Raw genomic sequence first — 16,577 nt, 5'->3', positions numbered from 1 at the left:
CAGAAGTAAAGTTATGCGGATAGATACCCTGGCACGTGCTGGTGTGCCGTACATATTTACACTCTGGTTTCATTCATATTTCCTGGAATACCCATTCCCCGCCCAGACCATGCCCCGCCCCTTTTATGGAAAAAAAATGTTACTCGCATACCGGGAGATACACATGTACCTGGGCGTCTCTTAAAATCCACGCATCGGGCCAATGCACACATTTGTCTCCCAGCTTTGATGCACACAGGGCTTTAAAATTCACCTATAATTGTTTAGATCCATGTCCTTTTTTGATAATTAAGCAATTGATTTTTGTATTTGCAGGTTTTCTCATTTTTATTATTAACATGAAAGTGGTCCCTCTTATGTCAAAAAGGAACAATTGTTAGATCAATTTTGAAAGAACCTACTATAGCTACTGAGGATAAGACAAATTACTATCACATTTCAAAATTGTGCTTCTTATCTAAGTTATTAGAGAAATGGGGTTAGAGCAACTAAATGTTTATTTGGAAGCTTCCCAATTATTAAATAAGTAGCAGTTTGGTTTAGAAAGGGTAGAGGTACTGAAACTCTTATCTTTTTTAGATGATGTTTACCAGAGTTTAGATAGTAAGAAAACAGGAATTATGGTTCAAATTGATATATCTTCAGCTTTTGATGCTGTTTGTCATGCAAAATTAATTGAGATATTAAGATTGATTGATATTTAAGGTATTGTCTTGCAGTGGGTCTCTTCTTTCTTACATGGTCAAATACAGCAAGTCTACATATAGGGATGTAGTTCTGCCTGCTATCATAATCCTTCAGGTGTTTGCAGAGATCATCTTAACTCTGGTTTTGTTTAATATTTTCATGCAGCCTATCAGTCATCTCCTGTCCTTTATTGGATTGTTTTATAAACCATATGCAGATGATGTGCAGTTTTCTATTCTGAGTGAGTGAGAGGGTGTGTTTCCCATGGAGAAGTTTGTTTTAGCTTTTAATGCTATTAAAAACTGATAAAGTGGGAGTAGATTAGTTCTTAACTGTAAAAAAAAACAAACTATTATTTTATGGTTGGAAAGGATTCTGGAAATTATTTAACTGTGAAGGTTGGTGATTGGCTTATAAGTCCTTGCGTGAAAGCAAGGAATTTAAGTGTGATCCTGGATTTGGAGCTTTCTTTTCATGCACAAGTAGAAAAAGAGGCGCGTATATCATTTTTACGTTACGGATAGTTAAACCTTTACAAGAATTAATTCCTTTGCAAGAATTTTGTATAGTTATACAGGTTCTGGTTCATTCCCATTTAGATTATTGTAATTCTTTATATGTAGGATTGCTTAAATATCTGCTCATTATGTTATAAATAGTACAGAATGCGTCAGCTAGAATGATTTTTAAACTACCATGGGAGATCAGGATTATGCCTTATTTGAAACAACTTCATTGGTGTCCTTTAGAAAAGAGAATAGAGTTTGTTACTGATAATAATCGATAATATAGCTGATGTGCAGAGAACCATTGTTTGACTGAAAAACCTTTGGGATATGTGCCAACACATCCTCTGCATTCATCCTCAAAGTTGCAGCCCTTGTCATTTACAGAAAATCAGAATTAAGGCCTCTTCTGTTGAGGAACCTTCTTCCTTTAGAAGTGCAGGGTGAAGTAGATTATTTTATGGCCTTTCTTTTTAATTAGGATTTGTTGATTAATTTGAATGATTCTGTTGATTTTAGAACAAGATTTTTTTTTTTTAGATTTTTTTTAAATTATGTAACTCAGTGTTTTGTTATGTTATTGTAAGTGCATGTGTTTTATTTTAAATTGTTTTATGTGTTTTACAATGTATATGATTTGTAAGCTACTTTGAATCTTAGAGAACGTGAAGTAATATTATAATAGCCAGAATATTATCTACACAAAGTGGAAGAATCACAACTGCAAACTGGATGGCACAAGTGTAATTTAATCAAAATATTTGGTGTTCTAAAGTACTTTATAGCATACATAATTTATATAAATTCATCGATACATTTTTTGATTCGTTTTTTTTTTTCTTTTTTTTTTTTTTTTAACATAAAAAAATAAGAATTTGCCATTCTGGATCAGACCAAGGATCCATCAATCCCAGTATCCTGTTTACAAAAGTGACCAATCTAGGTCACAAGAACCTTTCAAGATCCCAAACAGTAAATAGATCCCATGCTACTATTGCACAGTGATTAGTGGCTGTTTCATAAGTCTATCTGGTTAATAATTTGACTTCTCCTGCAGGAATTTGTCCAAATCTTTTTTTAAACTTAGCTGTGCTAACTGCATTAACGACACCCTTTGGCAATGAATTCCATAGCTTAATTGTGCATTGAGTGAAAAATAATTTTCTCCGATTTGCTCTGAATGTGCTACTTACTAACTTCATGGAGTGTCATTTACTCGTATATTTTGAAAGAGTAAATAACTGATTTCTCCGAGGACAAGCAGGATGGTAGTCCTCACACATATCATCAGTTGGAGCCCGATGTGGAAAACTTATGTCAGAGTTTCTAGAAACTTTGACTAGGCACACTGAGCATGCCCTATACCATGCGTCCATGCGGGGTCCCTCTTCAGTCTCTTTTTTTCTGCGAATCGATTAAAATTCTTTTTCACTCAGCGCATAGTTAAGCTCTGGAATTCATTGACAGAGGATGTAGTTATAGCATTAGTGTAACTGTGTTTAAAAAAGGTTTGCTTGCATAAGTTCCTAGAGGAAAAATCCATAAACCGCTATTAATTAATAAGCAATAGTAGCTTGAAATTTATTTAATGTTTGGGTACTTGCCAGGTACTTGTGACTTGGTTTGGTCACTGTTGGAAACAGGATATACTGGACTTGTTGGACCCTTGGTCTGACCCAGTATGGCAGTTCTTATGCTCTTATTGAGCTCTAAAATTTTTGGCTTTTTGAAAACTTTTGGAAAACCTTGTTTTTGCAGTTTTTTGCTGTCTTTCTTCAGTCCATCACCGGGTCCCTCTCGGTGCCTCACTGTAGTGCCCCCAGTCAAGGTTTTTGGCATTTGAGTAAGTTTTCTTTCACAGTCTGTTCCCCCCCGTGGTGGCGGTAGTTCCTTGGTGCCAGTCTTCCATCGATGCCCACTGTCATAGTTGCGTGTTTTTTCTCGTTTGTTTCATCCCATCATGGCCTTGTCTGGCTTCCACTGATGCACTCAGTGCCTGAGGATCATGTTGATCACTGATCCTCATGAGGTTTCATCCTCTGCCTGGGGGCATCGCATGATGTCTGGGGTTGTCGCTTGTGTGCCTAGATGACCCCGAAGGGACGTCTGCTTCAACTCGACAAGATGAACAAACTCTTCAGTCAAAGAAGTCTGAGCCATCGGTATCAGAGAACCTTGCAGATGTACCAATACACACCACAGCACAGACATGGGTTGTGTTGAGATCACTAGTGGATAGTGGCGCCGAGCCCGACTATTGTCAATCTCCTCCGGGCCGAGGACATCAGGTTCATCATCCTCAACACCAGGGAAAGATGTGGTCCAAGCATTGTGGTAAGAAGCATAGACACCGATCTCCATCAATGCATGGTTCTGGGCAAAAGGACGCACTGGCTTTTGCCGCGATGCCCCCAAAGCAACCTTTTGGCAAAGAGCACCAAACCTTTATTGATTCCCAGGGTCCACAATGGTATCCACCAGTCTTGGTGCCAGTCGCTGATCCCCCTCATGGGTCCAAAGAAGATCTGGCCACCCCTCCTTCCTGCCAGTCAGTTTTGGCATCGGCAACATTTGAGGAGGAGCTGGAGCGGAGTCCAGCTAGTGGTGGAACAGGCGCTACAGGGCTTCAGTCCCATGGCACTGGAGCTGGTGCCGCCTGTGCTTTTATTGCTTCTGGAGAAGCCCTATGTGCTCATTGGTGCCTTACCGAACTAGCTGAGTTGGTTCCCGGGACAGCACCATGCTCCGCAGAGCACCGAGTCCTCCCCCTACTGATACTGTAGTCGTTGCCAGTTCCGAGGAGGAGGAAGCTCCGCCGAGGCCGGTAGTCCCCTATCCAGTTCCATCAGGGCCTGCAGTTCTGGATGTCGGCCGAGCACCTAGCACCTCTTCCTAGTGAGGATGAGAGTCCCTATGACTCCTGGGGGGATGCTCAGACGGAATCCAAAGGATCTCCCATCCTTTGGATGGGAGACCATCCAAAGTATTTGGATGGTCTCTCATCAGACCCTTCTCCTCCAGAGGAGTGAAGAAAGTCCAGGATTTAACTTTTGCAGGGTTTGGCAGGCTGATGGTGCATTCCAGCTTTTGAGTGAAGATGCCAGGCAGAAAATGCTTGAGGTTCTTCAGTTTGTGGAGCCTCCTAAGGAGATTGTGGTGGTCCCGGTACATGAGATCCTTATGGAGTTGCTGCTGAGGGTTTGGGAACACCCCCTCACAGTGCCTCCCATGAATAAGAAGGTGGACAGGGTTTACCTCATCCAAAAGGCTGCCAGATTTGATAAGCATCAACTGCTACACCAATTGGTGGTGGTCGAATCGCCCTCAAGAGTGAAAAATAGAAAATATCCAGATGGCTAGCAGATTGCTTCTCCTTCTGTTATGCCCAGGTGGGACTGCATCTTGAAGGTCATGTCAAGGCTCATTCGGTCAGAGCCTTGGCAGCATTGGTGACCCACTTGCGAGCAGTTCCCTTGGAGATCTGCAAGGCTGCGATGTGGAGTTCTCTTTACACATTCACATCACATTACTTTCTGGAAAGGGATGGCTGATGCAACAGTGGATTTGGCCAGTCTGTGCTCCGGAACCTGTTTGAGATGTAGAACCCAACTCTCCCAATCTAGGGTCGGTTGTTTGGGTTCAAGCTGTCTCCCTCTCTGTAACCAACAGCACCGGTGTTGAGCACATTGGCACCTTGTAAGGTGTCTTTTGGTCCCCTTTTGTGTTGGGGAGCAACCTGTAGCTAAGGATTCACCCATGTATGAGGACTACCATGCTGCTTGTCCTCGGAGAAAGCAGAGTTACTAACCTGTAACAGGTGTTCTCAGACGACAGCAGGATGTTAGTCCTCATGAAACCCACCTACCAGCCTCCAGAGTTGGGTTTCTCCTATTTTTTAATTATTTAATTTTATCGTAATTCTAGATTATGAGCCTGAAGAGGAACCCTGCATGGATGCGTGGTATAGGGCATGCTCGGTGTGCTTAGTCAAAGATTCTAGAAACTTTGACATATGTTTTCTACATCAGGCTCTGTCTGATGATTTCATCCATATGTGTGAGGACTCTGCTGTCCTCGGAGAACACCAGGGTTCTGAAGGAACTCAAAAATGAAATTTCAGATCTATTAGTAAAAATTTGTAACCTATCATTAAAATCATCCATTGTACCTGAAGACTGGAGTATGACTAATGTAATCCCAATATTTAAAAAGGGCTCCAGGGGCGATCCGAAAAACTTCAGACCAGTGAACATGACTTCAGTGCCAGGAAAAATAGTGGAAAGTGTTCTAAATATCAAAATCACAGAACATATAGAAAGACATGGTTTAATGGAACAAAGTCAGCATGGCTTTACCCAAGGCAAGTCTGGCCTCACAAATCTGCTTCACTTTTTTGAAGGAGTTAATAAACATGTAGATAAAGGTGAACCGGTAGATGTAGTGTATTTGGATTTTCAAAAGGCTAATGTAATGATAAATGATTAAGGGGATGATAAATGATAAAGGGGATGGAACAGCTCCCCTATGAGGAAAGATTAAAGAGGTTAGGACTGTTCAGCTTGGAGAAGAGACGGCTGAGGGGGGATATGATAGAGGTGTTTAAAATCATAAGAAGGCTAGAACGGGTAGATGTGAATCGGTTATTTACTCTTTCGGATAATAGAAGGACTAAGGGGCACTCCATGAAGTTAGCATGTGGCACATTTAAAACTAATCGAAGAAAGTTCTTTTTCATGCAACGCACAAATAAACTCTGGAATTTGTTGCCAGTGGATGTGGTTAGTGCAGTTAGTATAACTGGGTTTAAAAAAGGTTTGGATAAGTTCTTGGAGGAGAAGTCCATTACCTGCTATTAATTAAGTTGACTTAGAAAATAGCTACTGCTATTACTAGCAACAGTTACATGGGATAGTCTTAGTTTTTGGGTACTTGCCAGGTTCTTATGGCCTGGATTGACCACTGTTGGAGACAGGATGCTGGGCTTGATGGACCCTTGGTCTGACCCAGTATGGCATGTTCTTATGTTCTTACCCTTTCTATTCCACTCATGAATTCATAGACCTCTATTATATCCTGCCACCCTCATCTGTCTCTTCTCCAGGCTAAACAATCCTAACCTCTTTAACTTTTCCTCATAGGGGAGCTATTCCATCCCTTTTATCATTCTGGTCACCCTTCTCTGTACTTTTTCCAATGCAACAATATCTTTTTTTGAGATGTGTCAAACAGAACTGCATACAGTACTCTATATTCAGCCTTACCATAGAGCAATATAGAGGCATTATAACATTCGCAGTTTTAGTCTCAATTACTTTCCTAATAATTCCTAGCATTCTGTTTGCTTTTTTGATCACCGCCACACACTGAACTAATGATTTCAAACTATTGTTCACTATGAATCCCAGGTCCTTTTTCCTGGGTAGTAACTCCTAATATGGAACCTAACATCGTGTAACTACAGTGTGGGTTACTTTTCCCCATGTGCATCACTTTGCACTTATCCACATTAAATTCCATCTGCCATTTAAATGACTAGTCTTCCAGTCTCACAAAGTTCTCCTGCAATTTTTCACAATCCACTTGTAATTTAATAACTCGAAATAATTTTGTGTGATCTGCAAATTTGCTCACTTAATTTGTTGTTCCCCTTTCCTGATCATTTACAAATATATTAAAAAGAACCGGTCGCAGTACAGATCCCTGAGTCAATCTACTTTTTATTCTTCCCCACTGAGAAAACTGAGCATTTAGTCCTACTCTGTTTCCTCTCTTTTAATCAGTTTGCAGTCCTCAATAGGACATTGCTTTCATTTTCTCAGGAGTCTCTTATGGGACATTTTGTCAAGGAGGACACCACCAAGGATACCTGGTGGGCACCATTCGTCTGATGCAGCTCTGGTCAATACTACCTTTAGCTTTTCTCATTTCTCTAGGTTGTCCAAAGGGCCTTCCTGCTATCCTGTGCCAGGATAGATAAACCTGTTCTTGACAGGTGTTCTTGGGTGAGCTTGAGGCTTATCTCATCTCCCTATTCAGGAGTTTTGGGCTGCAGGTCTATTTCAGGAATTGCCCTTCATCCCCTGAAACCCTTGACGCTGTCCTGCATGGTCAGCTAGGTCTGATGCTTTGGCATGTAGTGTTTGTTCCAGGCCCTGCCATGATTCGCTGCTTGTTTTGTTTGAGGACAAGCAGAATGACAGTCCTCACACATGGGCAACATCATCTGATGGAGCCCGGCATGGAAAACTTATGCCAAAGTTTCTAGAACTTTGACTGAGCCTTTCTGAGCATGCTCACACATGTATTTATACCACACATCTATGCGGGGATCCCCTCAGTATCTTCTTTTCCTATGGATCCTAATGTTCGTGGCAATTTTGGAATCTCTGAAAACTTTGCTGAAGGTGTTTTTTCTTGAAATGTTTTCACGGGATCGCATGGTAGGCGCAGGGGCCCCCCTTCTGATTCTACCCTTATCATCTTTAGCCAGGATCATCAACATTTCTGGATAAGTTTTATTTCACAACCAGACCTCAGAGTGGCAGTGCACTTGGTGACTGTCAGCCATCAAGCGCCACTGCTATCGATTTCGATATCGTGTCCTTTTTGTTTCATGACAACACATTTCCATCCAGGTTTAAGTTGCACCCTCAGTGCACGAGGATTGTCTATTATGGACCCCCATGATAGATGTGTCCTCTGCCTGGGGGCATCACATAACATCCAGGGTTGCAGCAAGTACACCCAGATGACCCTCAAGCAACATAAGATTTGGCTTGATAAGATGGAATGACACTTCAGGCTGCAGAAGACCAGACCATCAGCATCGAGGGACCTCAGAACTGCACTGATGGACATTGAGCCATCGACATCGGTGGTTCCATTGGCTAGCAGGAACGCCGGAGACGGGTCATCGGCCTTGACACCAAAGAAGCATTGGTCCCTGAAGCATCTCCGTGGTGAGGAACGCAAGTCCTCCTTCGATACTCGGGGTTTGCCATGGTATCCACCAGTCCCGATGCCTGCCACCATCCTCCTCTTGGTTCTGAAGATGATCTGGTCACACTTCCTGCAACCCAGTTGGTCTTGGCATAGATGCTCTTTGAGGAGAAGCTGGAGAGCATGCAGATGGCAGTGGAGAAGGCAGTGCAGGGCCTCAGCATCAGGACACTGATGGCACAGAGGCCTGCTTCGTCTCTGCTCGAGCCACTGCTAGAATCCCTACATGCACTCATCAAAGTGTTACTGATACAGCCACTGCCTGTACCTGGTATGGCATCAATCCCCGGCGGGGTATTGATCCATAGTTCCTCGAAGGAGGATGCTCCCCCAGTGAAAAGGTCAACATCGAGCACTGAGCCCCATAGTCAGTTGAGTCGATTCTTATATAGATAGGCAGAGGCCGAGCACCCAAGGTCCCGTCCCCTGCATTTGACAGTGAGGGCAAAGGCCCTTAATATCCCTGGGGGGATGACTGTTCTGATGTTTCTGACAACATGTCAGATGGTCTCCCCTCAGAAGAATCTCCTCCGGAAGACCTGTCCTTCACAGGGTTTGTCAGGGCGAAGGCCATCCCATTTCAGTTGCAGACTGAGGAAGATACTCAGCACAAGATGTTAGATATCCTCCAGTACATGAAGCCTCTGAAGGAAATTTTGGCAGTCCTAGTACACGAGATCCTTGTGGAGTTACTGTTGAGGATGAGGGAACACCTCCTCTCAGTTCCTCCCAGTTACAGGAAGGCAGTCAAGATTTATTTCGTCAAGAAGGCTCTTGGATTCAATAAGTGTCAGCTGTCCCACCAATCAGTGGCGGTCGAATCCGCTCTCAAGAAGGCAAGCACACTCAGACTCATTCCTCAGCGCCCCCGGTGAAACATCAAAAGCCATGGATGCTCTTAGAAGAAGAGCATTTCAGGGTGCTATGCTCATCGCCTACATAGCGGCCTACCAGCTCTAAATGGGCCAGTATATGCGGGACATCCTTGAAGCAGGTGCAGGAGTTGGCTGAGCCACTGCCTCAACAGCAGCAGAGCACCCTCCAGTCGCTGGTGCATAAGGGTCTGGAGTGTGGGAAACAAAGGGTCCGTTCGACCTACAATGATTTCAAAATGGCATAGAGGGTCTCTGCTACAGGGAGTGGCGCCTATAGACTCGCATGGCTGTGGGGTTTGGATTTCCATCAGGAAGTGCAGGAGCGACTCGCTGACATGCTGTGCACTGGAGAGAGTCTCTTTAGAGATAAAGGATGCAGTGGCCCAAATAAGGGCCCACCATGCGACACTCCAGCAGCTCTCCGCTGGCACCCAGGACTCATCCTCCTTTGCTAGGAGGTCCTCAAGGTGTGGTCAGAGGAATTCTTTCTTCCACCTGAGATACTATCCTCCGTCTCCTCAGCCCCGTCAGCAGCAGGCCTCTTGTAGCTGTCCCAGGCAAAAGAGAGCCCCCAAGCTCCAGCCAGTGCCTGAGTCAACTCCGATAAAGGGGATATGATTGGATTTCAGGGAGCATAGCCATGTCTGCCATACCTGTGGCAATGGACCCTCCAATTGGGGGGAGACTGCAGTTCTTTTGAACCAGTGGCTCGGTGTAGCCTTGGGCCAGTGGGTTCTGGCCATCATCCACAGAGGGGCATAAATTAGATCTATTGAGTATCCTGCCAAACAGCCTCCCCCAAGTCAGTTTTGGGGACCGTTAGCACATCAGGAGGTATTTTTCATGGAGCTCTCCTCCCTCTTAATGGCCAGAGCGGTCAAGTCTGCAGGGATTCTACTCCCAGTACTTCCCGATTCCAAAGAAAACAGGAGGACTCTGTCCCATCCTAGATCTGAGGACCTTGAACTGATTTCTAAAAAAAAAAAAAAAAAAGAGAAGTTCAAGATGGTTTTCCTAGGCACCTTGATCGTCTTACAAAAAGGGGACTGGCTATGCTCTCTCTATCTAAAGGACACACACACTCACATCAAGACCTTCCCCGGTCACCGGAAGTATCTCTGATTCCTGGTGGAAAAACAGCACTTCCAGTATCACGTTTTGTGAGGATGTCAGTCCTCACGAAACCCGCCCACCCCTCCACTGAGTTGGGTTTCCACTTCGTGGGTTTTGGTCTTATAGAATTGATTAAAATAATAAAATAAGACTGAGGGGAATCCCACATGTATGTGTGGTATAATGCATGCTCAGAGAGGCTTAGTCAAAGTTCTAGAAACTTTGACATAAGTTTTATATGCCAGGCTCCATCAGATGATGTCACCCATACATGAAGACTGACATCCTGCTGTCCTCAAACACCTGTTACAGGTAAGCAATTCTGCTTTATATGCTATACATGGAGGAGAATGAGATGTAATTGCTTATGGCATTGCGGGCTATATGATATCAGACACTGACACAAATCTACTCTTTGATAACACATGGATATTTACAATAAATTGCTTGAAAATTCTCCATAAGAAACCAGTGAATTTATTTCTGTGTTTCCAGAGATTTGTGAGTTATAATATCGCATTCTTCTACTACAAAAGCATGTTTTCCCAGCCACAGGTTTTTTAGAAATTAAATAGTCATGAAGTGTGGCATCTGACTTTTATGTAATGGGGGTATAAAGATGTGGGGTGCTTGTTTAAAAAAAAAGATTTTGCTTATGGGAAAATAGCTTTCAAAAATCAAATTTGACTACCGGTAGTATTCGTACTAATCCTTTATGATATGTTGCTATATCCACAGGAAATCTCGGGGGTTATTTAGGTCCTGCTTACATCCCACATGGAGGCTATATCCCTTCATTTCACAAAAAAGAGGTTGGATCAGCTGGACAAAGGATACAGCTTGCACCTATTGGAGCAGCAACAAGTAAGCCAGATCCCATATGCAGCTCTATATAAAGCACAACATTTATAGTAATTATTATGTTTCCCACTGAGATTTTGTAAAGTTGTGATCTTAAATTTTGGTTTTATTTTTAAGGGACTGCCGGCTTATAACTCAATTGCCTTATTGGGGAAGGGTGGTGTTGAGAGCTGGGTTTGTACTTCTGACCCACATTGGTCTCTGTCATAGGTACAATGCTGGGCTCAGTGGACCTTTGTCTGGCTTGGCATGGCATATCTCATGGTTTTATTACTTAGATATCTAGCTGATATCCTCTTCTTCACAGCATTTACCATTCTCTCTCTTTATATTATTTGGATATTCCTTGATATCCATTTTTGCTATACAGGGGGACAAGAATGAAACCCCACAGGAATCTGTTTAATATGGCAGAAATGCTGTATAATAGAGAATAAATACATAGGCACACTATTAAAAATTACCTTCCCTAAGTCAACACACATGCATATAAGGTGGTGCTTCAAAGTATAGTTTGTAAAATACAGTGTATATCGACCCTGAAATTATGCACGTATGTTACGGTGCATGCACAATCTTTTTTTAATGCAGGGAGCTGCGTACTTTCTACACCTGTTTTGTAAAAGTACATGCACATAATTTACGTGTGAAATTATTGCAGTTTTTGCATGGAGGCAGGTTTTTTATAAATTATGTACTTTCTCCGCTTATGAAAGTACTTATCACCAGTTCAAAAACCCCTCCAGCATTTCACTCAGACCCTCACCCAAAAACTGCAGAAAGGCAAGAGGAGCTGACCCAACCCATATAGTGGAGACCACAACCGTAGTGGTGCTCCACCTCTAGACACCAAGGGGGGGGGGGGGGTAAGGCATCGCACAGGGAGAGAAGGATGAGGAGTATAGGTAGGCATGGAGGGCAGTCCAGCAATCACAATATAAGAGTGAGCCGGCCCACGCACCGTCCTCTTCTTGCGCTGGTTTTTACCTGGTGGTGAGCGTGATATCTGTTAATTTTGCTAGCCATGGAGCCCCGTAACCAGGGTAGATAGAACAATAAGCAACTCAAAAGCTAAGACATCCTGGAAGGTCAAAAGTAAGACCACATTTAAAATAGTTTTCTTAGTGTGTAGACAGATGGACTTAGGACCAGTGGGTTATGCCGCCCTGGCAGCAGATGGAGATGGAGCATGTTGACGTCATAGGGCGGCATAACCCACTGGTCCTAAGTCCATCTGTCTGCACATTAAGAAAACTATTTTGCCAGTATTTTCCGTCTCCAGCAGATGGTGGACGTGCATATGATTCTTTCCCAGTCTCTGAAGAGGATGTTCCATCTCAAATGCCCAAAGGCCATGTCAGCCCTTTGACCAAGTGGTTGAGTTGAAGACTTTCTATCTCGCTGGCAGCTAAGGACAAGGAAGGTACCCTTCAACTTCTCCTTTCCAGGATATCAGATTTACTCTTGCAAGAGGGAATACCAGTAACCCTTGACCAGATGGTTACTCTGTCAGACTATCTATAACGGCAGGGTGGTTTTAGTACTTGGCACTCACTTGCAGTAGAGTCCAGCAGAAAAACACTCCTCAGAGGTGACCAAGAATCATTCCTCAATCACCTACTTCATCATTGGTATCTTGGATTAGTGTTTCTTTCCCACTAGAATCTGAGGGTTTGACCTCTGACCTGACCCCCCCTCCCCCTCCCCATGATTCTCCAGAACACTCTTCTCCACCTGAGGACCTCTCTTACTGCAAGTTGCTGGACAAGTTGGGTAAAGTGCTTGGAGTTAATGTCCATAAGCATGAGGACTCTCACACAGAAATCTTCGAGCTTCTGCAGATCTTAGATACCCCCACAGCACTGGCAGCCATTCCAATCTGTGGTATTCTGCAAGAGTTACAATCAAGAATGTAGAAGAATCTAATTTTCTGTGCCCTGGTAGCCAGGAAATTAGACCTAAAGAATAGAGTCCAGAAGACCCCAGGTTGCAGAGTAGTGCCGCTGCCTCATCAATCAGTTGTAGTGGCGTCAGCTCTAAAAAGAGCAAAGAAAACAAGGATATTTTCACACACTGTACCAGGGAAAAGCCTGAAGATCCTGAACAATTATGGCAAAAAGGTGTTCAGAGTTCCATGCTTAATACAAGCATTTCTGCTCATCAGTTTTGCATTGTTCAGTACATATTTGATTGCATTGAAAAACTGAAGCCCTTTTTTCCTCCAGGGCATAGCGGCTCTGCATACCCACAGCCACTCCTGCATGTGGAAGAGTGAGTTGATCAGTTTACAAAGCAGTCGATATGAGGGCCTGCTCCTTATCAACCTCTATCAGAGCACACTGAATGGATTGGTTTTGTGCCAGCAGTTTACACAATGTCATCGAACCACGCAACTATTAGTCTCATATGATTCTAACTATCTAGGTATAGAAATTACCAAACAAACATTTTCCGCTTTTCTAGCAGACTATATCATGCATTGTTATGCACTAACAGACCTTTGATTACAGACTTTATCATCTATTAAAAAATGATAGTAGAACCGGTGATACAGGTCGCTCGACATGACATAGAGCATCTGTCATCTTCCCAGACCGAGACATCGTTGAGTCCCAGTGCCCCTATTACTCCTCCTCCACCAGTTCAAATTTCTTCTAACATTAAGGGATCGCAAAATGTTTCTTTAGGGTATGGAGAAGGAACCCCAGCCATAATGAGGGAAATGGAACCAAGAAACCCTGAGATTTTCTTACAACTGGATAAACCAATGGTAATTACTATGGATACACTCTGGGATGCTATAAAAGCATTAGAATCAGCGGTAATTAATCTTACTAAAATAACAACCGATTCAAATCAGAGATTCAAGAACATTGAAATATCAATGTCCAATTCTGAAGCCAAGAACCAACAAGTGGAGAAGCGTCTTGATAAATTGGAAACATGGCACCAGAAGTTTGCCAGAGCTGAAATAATTTATGATAAAAAATTGGAAGCTCTGGAAAATTCATTTAAATATTTAAACTTAAGGATTATAAATTTTCCAAAACTGGAAGTAATTTCTCCATATGAAATGCTTAAAGAGTACTTGGTAGAAGTTTTAAAGATACCTTTATCTACTCTCCCTACTTTTTCAAAGGTATACTATGTAAACCCAAAAGGGGCTACTATTCAAAATAGTGGAGAAAGACAGGTATCTTTGAATTTAACAGATGTACTAGAATCTAATATAGATACAGTAATTACAAATATATCAGTATTACATGTAGCATTTTCCTTTTCTATAGATAGAGATCTTGTATTTAAAGCATTTATGAGAAATAGGATGGCTTCCTTTCATGGTGGAAGAATTTGGATGTATCCTGATTTATCTAAGCAATCCCAAGATAGGAGGAAAAGATTTTTAGCTTTAAGAACAGAACTAGAAACAAAAGGTGGTAAAATGTTATTGAAATACCCTTGTAAATGTGAAGTTGTATATCAGCAACAGAAATATATATTTTTTGAGGTTTCACAGTTGAGGGTTTTTCTTGATTCACACCCTCAAGAAGTTATAACAGGGGAGATAGCGGCTAGTTAGAGAGAATCCTGTGTTAATACTCAGTTTCAGTTGTTCTCCTGGTAGAAGAGATTCTCCAGGTATTGTCCTCAAATATTGCTCTATTAGTAATAACTTCATGAGGTATTACTACTTATCTATTCTAGAAGTGAATATGGGAACAGGATTATTGAAATGAAAGACAAGAACAAATTTTGTAAAATCATATTTATCCTGATCTGTATCCATGTAAGTTGATTATAGTTTGTAAAATGAAATGCATAAATAAATAAATAAAAAGATAGTAAATGTGGACAAGCAGTTTGGCATAGCTTGTTCCCCCTGACTACCTCCTTAATCCAGCGAGCTGTAGTAGGCCGCGAAGCTAGTTCGCCCTGCTTCCTCCCATCATGAAGGACAAACAAGCGATCTGTCCTATGGAAAGGTTCAGAAATCTCCAGATACCGTACAAAATGTCTCCTGACATTCAAGGGATGCAAGAGGCGATACTCCTCTGCATCCCTGTCCTTATCCAAGAATGCCAAAGAAATGGACTGATTTAATTGAAAATCTGAAACCACCTTAAGCAAAGAGGAGGGAACAGTACGCAGTTGTAACGCCCCAGGAGTCACCCTAAGGAACGGCTCCCAGCAAGACAAGGCCTGCAACTTGGAAATTCAATGTGCAAAACATATTTATTTATTAGCTTTTATATATCGACATTCGTGGGTACATCGTGCTGGTTTACAATATAACTGAAGGAGGAAATTACAAAAACCCAGGGTGGGGGGGAGAGGGAGCAGATAGGAAGAGAGAAGGGGCGAGAGAAGAAAGGGAAAAACAGGAAGAGGAGAAAAGGAACAGTATCTGATGGAAAACAACCGAAGAACATAATAAGTAGCATTGCAAATTATACACTCAGTAAGGGACTGTGTATAACCTTATACACTGTGGATAACCTTATATAAATTATACACTCCAAAAACATATCTCCACCAGGAACAATTTTCAAGGTCAACAATTGCAAGGAGAGGCTATGCAGCAGTCAAACATTGGGTCCACCAAAAAATCCAACACCAGGTTAAGACTCCATAATGGTAACCTCAAGGGAGGCCAAAGATGCTTCACTCCCTTCAAAAAAAACAGGTCACATCAGGATGAGACAACAAGGAGTCACCATTTACCTGTCCCCGAAAACGGGCAAGAGTCACAACCTGCATCTTCCAAGAATTAAGGGCCAGGCCTTTATCTAACCCATACTGTAAAAACTCCAAAACAAGCGGAATCTTAACAAGGAAGAACATCGCGATCCTCACACAAGGCCTCAAGCACTCTCCAAACCTGTACATAGGCTAAGGAAGTGAAGAACTTTCAAGGGCGGAGCAAGGTGTCAATCAATGCAGAATATCCGTGCTTCAACAGGCAAGCCCTCTCAAGGGCCAAACCATAAGATAGAATCAAGTCGGATCTTCATGAAGAACTGGTTCCTGCTGAAACAGATCCTTGTGCAGCGGAAGACAAAGGGAGGTCTCCACCAGGAGTCTTTGCAGATCTGCATACCATGGTCGCCTGGAGCACCATCCCCCTGTGGCATTCGATCTTGCGAACTATTCTTCCCAGCATGGGCCACAGGGAAAAGGCATAAAGCAGCTCGTCTTCAGGCCAGACCTCTACAAGAGCATCAATACACAGAGAACACAGATCTCTCCTGCGACTGAAGAAGTGAGGAACCTTTATATTGCAAGAAGTCGCCAGCAGGTCTAGGGAGGGAAGGCCCCACCGATCCACTATGAGCTGAAATGCCTCATCTGACAATATTCATTCTCCTGGGTCCAGACTCTCCCTGCTGGGAAAATCTGCTCTTACGTTGGCTTTTCCTGCAGTTTGAGAGGCCGAGATCACCTGGAGATGCTCTTCTGCCCATTCCGTAAGTTGGTCTACTTCCAGCGACACTTGCTGGCTCTTGGTTCTTCCCTGCAGATTGATATATGCCACAGT

General features: G+C 42.8%; 1 protein-coding gene across 3 annotated transcripts in view; it reads left to right on the top strand.

Annotated features, from left to right (window-relative positions):
- The window catches only part of MAK (male germ cell associated kinase), a 218,254-nt gene that overhangs the window by 187,612 nt on the left and 14,065 nt on the right, over positions 1-16,577 (top strand). For all 3 annotated transcript variants that reach the window (XM_029590648.1, XM_029590650.1, XM_029590649.1), the window contains exon 12: positions 10,919-11,044. In XM_029590648.1, the coding sequence (XP_029446508.1) occupies positions 10,919-11,044 (126 nt within the window). The remainder of the gene's footprint in view (positions 1-10,918; positions 11,045-16,577) is intronic.

The sequence above is a fragment of the Rhinatrema bivittatum genome, chromosome 2 (assembly GCF_901001135.1).
Source record: "Rhinatrema bivittatum chromosome 2, aRhiBiv1.1, whole genome shotgun sequence".
Classification (NCBI taxonomy): Eukaryota; Metazoa; Chordata; class Amphibia; order Gymnophiona; family Rhinatrematidae; genus Rhinatrema; species Rhinatrema bivittatum.
This window is presented reverse-complemented; position numbering and strand designations above follow the sequence as displayed.